We start from the raw sequence: 10,680 nt of genomic DNA on the forward strand, positions 1-10,680 counted from the left end.
ATACTATTCTGAGGTCATATTCTTTATTTGTAATCATGCAGACAATGATCTAAGCATATAATAACAATATATAATATAATAAAAAAAATATCCTATCACAGTTTTTTGAAGTTGCCAAAAACCTTGATTTTGACTTTTTGGGGATTTTTGAAAAATTGGATTTTTTACCAATTTTAATAAGAGACTGTGAAAAAATGCACCGACAGATGTTCTTAAAATAATGCATATATAATGTTTAAAGCATAAAGTCCAAAATATCAAAAAATTGGAGAAGTGTTATTTCTCAAAAAAAATAAAATCGTTGCCATGGCAGTGAATGAAAATATATAAAAAAAAAAAAATTGAAAATTTGAAAATTTTAAGTTAAAAATGAAGAAAATTTATTTCAATTGGATCTGATTATTAATTTAACACTATTTGAAAAGATAAATTTAAGATTGTGGCTACCATAGTAACCATTTATATGACCCTAAGCAAAAAAAAGAAAAATCGCCAAAAATATGTATTTAATAGCTTCTGCATACAAATATTTACTCCGGTATTCTTTCTAAAATCATATCTCAAACAAAAGGGTTGTTGTGAAGGTTACTATGTCAGTAAAGATTAAGACTTTGTCAACTCTCAAGAGTCTGTAAATAACAGTTAACATGGTTAAGTGGTAAAATTATGAAAATGTTAAGTGTAAATTTAATCAGAACCTGTGAAAATGCATACATCTTGCACCTCATTTCATTTCACTTTGAAATAATATACTACAGAGTTGCACTGGTGCTAAAACACTATGCAAACAAAACACAAGTCAATGTCTCTGTCTATGATTGGAAATATCATAGGAAATCCAACTCTCACTATAACTTATAAAAGCAAGAACAAAATGTTGTCAATTTCACAGATGCTCGTATGCTCCATGCACACTATCATTTTCTATGTTTAGTTTACTGTGAAATTGAGGGGAAAATCTAATTTGGTATTTAGACATATTAAATTAGAAAGATCATATCTTAGGGAACATGTGTACTAAGTTTCAAGTTGATTGGAGTTCAATTTCATCAAAAACTACCTTGACCAAAATCTTTTACCAAAAACTTATAACGGAAACTCTTACCATCATTGTCTATGTTCAATGGATCGTGAGTTTGATGTCTCATTTGGTATTTTTATTGGAAAAACAAATTGTTTTAACAATTTCACTTAAAGCTATTTAAATTTGTCATTTTGAAGCCTTTTGTAGCTGATAATGCAGTATGGGCTTTGCTCATTGTTAAAGACTCTACAGTGACCTTTAGTGTCATTTATAGGATTTGTATCATTGACAATCATACCATACTATAAGTGCATAAAATATTTGTAGTTTTTTACATAAAGTTGGTAAAAGAAATTTAATTAAGTTCATCTGCAGTTAGTTCTCTCCTGATAGTTGTGATAGTTTCTTCCCTTGATGCATCAACGGAATCATAAAATGATTTGTTCTTCCTGCTCATTCTAGAAAAGAAACTTGTGATTTGTTGTACCGAAAGGATTTCATCATATGAAAATCTTCTATTTCCATCTTCTTTTCTATCAGTCAGCATTTCCTCTGATACCAAAAAAGGATCTTCCTTTCTGCCAGTTTTTAGACCTTTGTTAAATTTTTCAGTGAGTGATTCTTTTTGGTTCACATTAAACCTTTTGTTCTTCCTTTCTTCTTTTATTGCCCAGCCAAGTTCTAAATCAGAGTTGTCATTAATTCCAACTGTCAGCCCTGCTGATGAAACTTGAAAGTTGGTTGAAAAAGACTTAGACATCTTTGTAATGTAAGTCTTCTTAGTAATGTCACATCCATTACTAAACTGGCACCTGAATTCAAACTCAAACTTGCCGAACATTAAGTGGCTTGACACGTCATGAAAAGATGAAAAAGACAGTGTGCATCCCTCATTTGCACAAGTTATGGTGTTTTCTTCCTTTTCAGCTTTAGGTGGCAGTTGGTGAAAAACCACATCAATTTCTCCCTCTATCTCTGGACATGAGGTATTTAGAATAAACTTTTCAACACTTGGAATAGCAGATGAAGGTATAAGCTTTCCTAAAATGTAGAAAATAAAATTGCATAACTTATAATTTGAGAATACTGTTTAAACAATAATTGATTAATTGATTGATTGTTGCTGTTTTACACTCAGTGAAAATGAACTGGCTATATATTGTAGCTATTGACACGAAAAGTATGTGTGAAATTAATATAACTGAACTTTGAGTCTAGTGCTGGATATACATAATCCTTGGCTGCCACATCTAGTATGTGTCTATATATTGTTAGTTGTTTTTTGCTTTGTTGTGATCAATCTGACAAGTAAGAACTGTGTTTTTATAGTTTGTTCCGATGTTGTACTGTTACTCCACTGTCCCATGTTAGGGAGTAAATTAAATAGTGCCAACAAAACTTTCGAATCTTAAACCTACTAACCCACATGAAGGAAACGGTTTGCAGGAAGTCATAAATAATATTTGGATACTATATTCTGACTTAGAGCAAACTAAAAAATTTGTGACAAATTTTTCAACATAATCGCAAAAAATAATACTTGAATCACATATATCAAGTTATGGTCTATTGACTGCTTACATATCAATAGAAAATCAGTGTTTGGAGATCTTAATCATGATTAGGAAATTATAAGAAGAAAGGATAAGAAAATAGTAAATTAACAAGCAATCTAAAAGTATTGCAAAGACTCTGATGGGCATTGCTCATCATTGAAGGCCATATAGTGACCTATAACTGTTAATTTATGTGTCATTTGGTCTCTTTATGGATAGTTGTCTCATTGGCTATCATACCACATCTTCTATTTTCATATTCATGTTGCGGGGAATTATAAAAATAATATTTATCTTTTTACCTGTGCCAACTTGGTATGCCTTCCATGCAGTAATGCCATGTGTGCTAAATGTGAAGTTACTATAGGTTGATATTGCAGGTATAGCAGTGTACTTAGTTTTCCTACACTCAGTTCCTTCTATGACACGAACTATGTACTTTACATTTTTTGATGACTTGTCTATTGCCTGTAAATAAAGTGAAATTATTGTAAATGCTTATAAGAAGAAAAATAACTAGAGTAGATTGGAACTGTTGGCTTTTTTGGTTGTAAATCTTTATTTAAAATATAAAAACCTCAAATCATAGATATAAAATCATAACAAAAAGGAGCTTACAATGAAGTATCTGGGTTTTTTTTTCATTGTTTAAGGCCTTGCAGTGACCTATAATTGATAAATTCTAAGTCATATGGTCTCCAGTGGAGATTAGTATCAGGCACAATTATACTATTCCTTGTTTTTATATTTATATAGAGTAAAAAAGTAACTTTAGCTGTCCTATAACTGGGTCTAATTCCTTCAGTTATTATATCCAAAATAGTTATTGTTGTTGCTCACTGGTTTCCACATGATTTAAATCTTTTTAAAGCTGCACTCATGCTATTCTGGATCATTTATAATAAACCTTGTTAATTGTTTTGCTTGGCACTGACATTGTCAGACTAATAAATTATTGTGTGCATTTGTTATTGCAATTTTTACAGAATTAATGAAATTGTGAGATAAGTTACTGCCATATTTGCAAAAGGTGCATACAGATTTATGTTTAAAATATCAGAATGAGAATTCTTATTATTTCTATAATCAAGCAGTCTAACAATTCCAATTAATGACCATTAATAAAAACCTTGCAATAATTTCTTAATTTCAAAGTACATTTACAGCTGTAATCTAGGGATGTTTAAGACATGAAACTGATTGGGTTTTTAAAATTATATGTACCTTTTTCATTGATTGTGCTGTAAGTAGATCATGACCCTGGTTTACATATCTTCTAATAGAAGATTTGATGGTTGCAGCAGTGTGGTCACATGGTCCCTTCCCATTCTGGGATTCACAGAAGTCATATGACAGGGTAAGACCTGAATGGAATAAGAATGAAAGCATCTCTGTTGACTTGTAACAACCAGCATTGTCAGACCATACATTAAACTTTATGTCATTGGTGTTAATTTCTCTAATTTTATCCATTACATCTTGGATAATACTGGCTGTTACTTGGCTGTCCTGTTAAAAGAATGTAAACAAAATAAATAACAACTTTTAAACTGCTTTATAAAATATCCATTTCCTAAGCATAATTGATCAACTACAACTAAAATTAGAGTACAGATACTAAATTGTTTTAAGAAGAAAGTATCATATCAAGTATATGGATAGGTATTCAAACACAATTTTGTTTAGGGTAGTCATACATGTACATACACTATTTGATTAATGATACCAAAGGTTAACCCCAAGATTTTCATGTGTTTGTCTGTTATTCTTAGTGTATAAAAATGCATTATGAAAATGGATAATACATATCTCACAGCTACATCAGTGTACAGACCACATTTAATCTCACCAATGGCACAATTTAATTTATTAGCCAATGTCTTTACCTTATTTTCTTTATGTGATATTCGTACTCATTATCATGGTATGGTTCCTCTTACACATTTTAAAAATATTTTATAAGTTGTCTGCTAGGCCTATTACACCATCTTCAACTCGCTTTATTGTGTGCCATTCATATTTATTATAATTTAAACTATGTTATATGTTAAGATGTTGTCTCGTGTACGTTTATCCTCTATTCTTTCTTTGTTATAGATGAATTTTGCAACAAAGTTCCTACTTGCCCTACCATATATTATTCAATATGTCATCTTTACAGTAAAAAACAATTAAAATTATAGCTTATTCATATACAAAATCTAACCTGGGATATTTGGGTTGCAAACAAATGAACAAACCCAAGGCTACCAATGCTTCCATCATCTTTCCTACAGAAGGCTATAGATATGTGCCATGGTATTCCTCTCTTTCCGAACCAATCACATTGATCTTCACGAAACTTGAGGGGTAAAAACTTCATAGCCCAGTCACATACCAGTAAAACTTCATTTGAAGGCATGGTTTCAAAAAGTTGAGTTTTTGCTAAGTCTTGGTTTTTGCATCTTATTATGTGCTTTTTCAGGCTGAAAATACTCTTTGTTGCTTGTTTTACCTACAAATGAAGATCAATTCATAAAACATATTTTTATAAAGTTTTATCCTAAATTTTGGTATGACCTGTTAGGTAATATTTTGTTCTGATCTCTGATGTCAGTTTTCTAAAATGTATGCTTTTTCATTGGTCTTTTCATAGGGGAATAATTAAAACAGTGTAAATATAAATTACAGACTTTCCTGTTGCAACTCAATTAGCCTAGTGACGATTCATTCACACTTAAAAATAGAATACTCTCTGATAAAACATATCCTGAATTAGTTAATTCTTTTTATTTAATTCATAAGTTAATACAAAAATAATTAAATATGAAACAGTTGCTCTTTCCTTCTAGTCCAGTACATATATTGTGTAATGGAAATTTTATGCAGAATGATAGCCATTAAAATACCGGTAGGAAGATTGGTCATCAAGTAACAAATTGGAAAAGATAGTATTGTATTTGGGAAACATATATATGGAGGAAATATTCAAAGAAACTAACAAGCTTGATTACATCCCATAGCAAGCTGAATTACCAGCAAGCAACAATAATAGATAAGGGTAATTAATTTCCTTGAACAATCATATGTAAATGTAATCAAACTTTTTTACATTTAAAAGTGGTCATATAAATAATATAATAAGTTACCCTGAAGTTGAGGTCATTCATCTCATCCTCTTTTCCATCTACTGAGGAAGTAACAAAGATCTTTTGTAATGCAGCAATGGTCTCTTTCAACTGTTCACAGCTTTCACAGACCATCTGGTGATTGTGAGAACATTGTTCTGTAAATGCCTCATCTTTTTCATCACTGAGGGCATACAACATACAGTGATCAGCTACTTCTCTTCCCTCTGAAAATGTAATAAATTAATGTGAAGGTATATAAAGTAACATATGAACTACACTTGTTCCAATTTCATTGGCCAAATACTAGTGGTTTGCAAATACATTTAAACTGGATCTCATCACAAACTATGCCATCAATGCTGGAAAAAGCATACATATGAGTCGCTTTTTTATTATTTCTAGGCAAGACAAAAATCAAGGGATTATTTAATCTAAATGAAGTTTATGTAATGGATGGATGCAAATCTTCATTAAAAAATTTATAATATTTTGGCACCCCAATGATTTCGAAACTGAAGAAATTCAAAAACCTGAAAACTAATGGCAATTTCTAATTTATCACATAAAATGGACTTATTTATCCTTTAAAAGTGTCCAAATTTAGTCTAACAAACCTTATAGTCAGTCCTTAAATACTGCTTTGATTGTAAGAACAGTGCCTGGAAACTTTTGTGGTCATCTGGTGATATAGCGTCGTAGGTCAGCAATTTGTCTAAGACATCTTGAAAGGTAATGAAGGCACGTCCTCCTTCTGCTACAAAATAGTCCAGTCCTTCAAGGCTTTTTTTGACTTTAGCACCACACTGGGCAAGTATTTTAAACATGGTACTGTCACCTATTTAATAAAAGTAACATTTAGTTTAGATTGATTGATTATTTTTTAAATGTCCAAGTAGCACAATTAGATTTGATCCATTTTATAATTCATTCATACCTTTTTTCAATATTCAATATTATTAGTCAATATGTATTATACAAGGATAACCAGTCCTTCACCTTTCATCTGATACTTTTTAAATATATTCTACACATAAATTTAAAATCATGTTAATTTTAAATTTACACCTATGCAAAGAAACTAATTGGTTTTAAATATATATTTCTTTAAGTATGTGTTTTTTTAACCTGTGCTAATTCAGGTGGTGTTGCATAACACTTGACAAAGTCTATCAAAAAATTATTTTTGCATAGATTTCCAGCCAAGAAAGTGATAGGAGCCATCTTAAACCTGCACCTTGTTGAAGGTGTCATTGTGACTTTGAGATGAAGAACAAATATTAAAATGTACTGTTCATATGCTTTTTGTTTTTGTGTGTGTTTTTTTTTTTTAGATTTTGTGTCATGGTTAGACACCCCATATGATATCCTTTAATTTGTGTATTTTTCTATACATATATATCTTTATTTGGCCTTACCTAAAAGTGAAATTTCATTTTCCTGACTGTATGCTTTGTACTGCTGTATTATGTCTGCTGAACCCATGCAACGTACAACGTTAGGTAAATTGTGGACTGTTCCATCTGAAAACTTCAGTTTTTTTCCCCCAAAAGGTAGATCACGGACAACATGACTGGATGTAATGAAATCTAAGAATGTGTCTAATCTTTCAGGATCTAATTTTTGTCGATGCAATTTTTTCTCAGGAATTGGAAGTGCTGGCCCAATTTTCTTTGAATGACTGAGAGCAGCATAGTAGCGATGAGATGTTACTTCTGGTAGTAGAGACAGTAAGTCCTTGAAGGACATTCTTGAGGCAAGAACTGAAAGAACTTGTCTACCTTGTTGCCAGGATTCTGCTTTTCTGTATGAAGTGACAATATCTTTGTACTCTATATGACTAGTTCTGTTTTCTTCATTTAACTGCTTGGGACATTTTATGTCATCAATTACTTCATCAACATCATTTGGAAATAAAATTCCTATTATCAATTTCATAATCTCATCAAATCTTATTTGTAGGTATTTCTTGTTTTAAATGTGTAGGACCGCCATGTTTTTCTTTCTTTTTCTGAGAATTCCTGCAATCTGACTGATGACAGGAAATCATTCAAAGATGTCAAGTAGCTGCAACGTTCATAACTTCTGACTGATTGCTGCAAAGAAGTATAAAACTGATTACAATTAAATAAAGGAGGAATGGGCCCAAGGGTCATAGATGATTCCCCTGCTTGCATGTAACATTTTAAAGGGACACAACTTGGTAAATAGTTGTCTTATTCACAACTTTACAACATTTCCTTTTTTTCATACATAAGCTGTTGTCAATCGAAACTCAATGAGAAATATACAAATCTATTTCAGATAATTGTAGTGGCAATAATATATTTTATCTTGCCTCCTATAGATTTATGGGGATATGATTGGTTAATGAATTTCACATGGTGACTATATATATTTGATATAGATTGTCCTTAAAAATACATGGTTTAGTTACCGCATAGGATTTCAAGAGCTTTCAAAAAATCAGAAATGTTGAAAAAAAAATTGAAACACCTCTGCAGGAAGCTAGTCCTGCATCATCCTCATACATGTTAAATATTATTATATAGTAAAGTATCACAGCAGTGTATTAGTACATGTACAAAATAATTTTCTTAGTAAAAGATTATTATAACTGTACTACAGTTTTTATTTTCACTCTAAATATGCATCAAATACTTGCCCCTAGACATTATGCAGGCAGCGGGAAAGAATTATGTTTATGTTCATAATCAATCTTGCATAAACAAAAACAACTGAACATTCTAATGCAACAACGTTTGTAACGTTCATTTTGATTGGATAACATCATTTATTTACATGGCATCAATTGACAATTGATGCTATGGGACGTTCGCGCAAGCGCAGATGGCATAATATGACAAATTTTGAATACATGTTTTAACGTTGATTTCTGGCAGTTTCCTTAGAATGGAGATACCAATATTGTATTTTAAGCTCTGAGGGCATCAATTTGGAATTTGATGGTCGCAAATACCCGTTTACTGTCTCCGCTAATGCGTCGCCAGTAAATTTAATTTGCGACCATCAAATCCCCAATTGATGCCGTCGGAGCTTAACATACAATACAGTTATCTCCTAAATGTAATGCTTATATGTTTTGATTGTTCTTCTTTTAATTCTGTTTCCTTTTAATTTCTGGTAATTGGGCCTAAAATATAGGATTCATTTCTTTTGAATGCGGCTTTAATTTCTGTTTTTGAATTGTCACATTGATCATGTTAAAGTGTTAATGATATAAACTTTTATCAATGTAATGTGATAGAATACTTTTTTTGGAGATTTTACTTACTTGTGACTGGGATAAATAATTTTGACTTCCTGACTCTTCTGATGTAACTGTATATTCGGATGCTGAAATTTCAATCTGAAAAAATAATGATGTATGTTGTTATTACATTTTTTGAAATCCTGAATGTGCTAAATGCATTAACACATTTTTAGTTTTCAAACATAATTAATTACTATAGAAACAAAAAAATATTTTTTTTCAAATATTATGGTCTGTATACAGTATCTATTTTTGCACTAAACTATATTCTAACCTTGTTTTAAGTAAAACAGTTTTTACCACCGACAAATATTAATTTTGTTTTGGTACGTAAGACACAAACACAGACACATGTACTAGTATATAATACATAAACCTGTTTATAAAATCTTTACATTTAAACATCAAACATCGAACATCAACAAAAAAAGTGACGTCAGAAAAACAAATGCAAATATATACTTTAGTTAAAATTAAATGTATTTCTTAGCAAAATGAACAATTTCTATGTGCTTTTATTTTACAATTTTATCAAATGAGAAGGTAATTTTAATTTAAATTTTGTAATTCAAAATCATTGCAAAAAGGGACAGATTTATAAAGGAGGGGATGCTTGTTTTCCTCGTGCATTGTTTTACAATTGTCTTTTGGGGGCCTTTTGTAGCTGACTGTGATTTATGGGTTTTTCTTATTGTTGAAGACATAAGAATGGCATAAGCTATTTACTTCAATGCCTTTGGTCTCTGGTGGAGATTTGACTTGTTGGCTATTAGTATTATACCACATCTTCTTGTTTTTGTATGAATTGTGACCAAAAAATTATAAATATGTTGTTCTTGTGTTGAAATAATGCAAATGATGACTTAAATATCCATTACCTTGTTATAATTGTCTAATATTTTAGGGTCACACCCCCCCTAACCACCCCCAAATAAAAACTTTAAAAAACCCAATTATATCAAAAATGACACTAGCTGCACATGCTTACAAGATTATCGCAAATATTTTCTTTTTCTGTTAACACATCCAACTGGTCAGTCTCCATGAGTTATGTTTCATCATCTGTATTTAATTTTGTGCATTGCTGAATCTGTTAAATACAAATATAAAGTCTATTGATAAGAAATGTATCGGTTATTCAATACTTTTTGGTACATCCTGTCAACATTTATTTTCTTTCTTGGACTGCTTTAAATTTAGATTTTATTATCCAGGGGCCCTTTCCCTTTAAAGCCTTTCCATTCCAAAAGAATTGTTTTCATTGCAAACCCATACAGTAACCTGCATTTGTTCATATCTGTGTTCTTTGGTGGGTAGCTGTCTCATTGCCCATCATTCAACATCTCTACGTAGAATGTATATATATTGAACAAACATACAGTCAATTAGGCATAAATATATATGCTAACCACCTTTATCTTAACACGTTATGGTGCAATGTGTCTGTGGTACACAAAATTATTGATCTAGTGATACTGGTGTCAGACAGGTTTACCATGTTTACAAAGTAAAAAATTGGACTCTTTTTTTTATCATTTTTTGTTCCAGTAAATTAGGTAAAAAGTTTATTGACCCAATATGGAATTTGTATAAAGTGTATAATCAGTTAAGCAGTTAGGGTTGGTTATGCATTGGATTTTTTTTTATTCATATTTATATTTAAAGAGCTTGCTGTACATGAAATTTTAGATAAATTCACAGACACATGTATTCTGATTG

At 30.8% G+C, this 10,680-nt stretch overlaps 1 protein-coding gene and 1 long non-coding RNA gene across 2 annotated transcripts; both read right to left on the reverse strand.

Annotated features, from left to right (window-relative positions):
• Positions 1-1,379: 1,379 nt before the first annotated feature.
• On the reverse strand, positions 1,380-7,612 carry LOC134687696 (uncharacterized). Its single transcript, XM_063548153.1, has 7 exons — positions 7,106-7,612; positions 6,305-6,525; positions 5,709-5,912; positions 4,787-5,074; positions 3,805-4,089; positions 2,883-3,048; positions 1,380-2,065 (listed from the first exon to the last, which is right to left on the reverse strand). Exons 1-7 carry the CDS (start codon positions 7,434-7,436, stop codon positions 1,380-1,382), a joined length of 2,181 nt encoding a protein of 726 aa, XP_063404223.1. The 5' UTR covers positions 7,437-7,612.
• A 7-nt stretch (positions 7,613-7,619) lies between these two features.
• On the reverse strand, positions 7,620-10,009 carry LOC134686037 (uncharacterized). The gene is made up of 3 exons (XR_010101509.1): positions 9,950-10,009; positions 8,983-9,057; positions 7,620-7,783 (listed from the first exon to the last, which is right to left on the reverse strand). It is a non-coding gene; the product is annotated as an uncharacterized LOC134686037 (long non-coding RNA).
• Positions 10,010-10,680: the final 671 nt, after the last annotated feature.

Source organism: Mytilus trossulus, chromosome 10 (assembly GCF_036588685.1).
Source record: "Mytilus trossulus isolate FHL-02 chromosome 10, PNRI_Mtr1.1.1.hap1, whole genome shotgun sequence".
Classification (NCBI taxonomy): Eukaryota; Metazoa; Mollusca; class Bivalvia; order Mytilida; family Mytilidae; genus Mytilus; species Mytilus trossulus.

Bases quoted from the DNA above. Each gene is read 5' to 3' on its own strand.
- LOC134687696 (XM_063548153.1), bottom strand. From the start codon at position 7,436: ATGTCCTTCAAGGACTTACTGTCTCTACTACCAGAAGTAACATCTCAT. The intron at 3,049-3,804 runs GTACATATAATT...CTTTATTTACAG, and splicing joins CAGCACAATCAATGAAAAAG to GCAATAGACAAGTCATCAAA. The intron at 2,066-2,882 runs GTAAAAAGATAA...TCTACATTTTAG, and splicing joins GGCATACCAAGTTGGCACAG to GAAAGCTTATACCTTCATCT.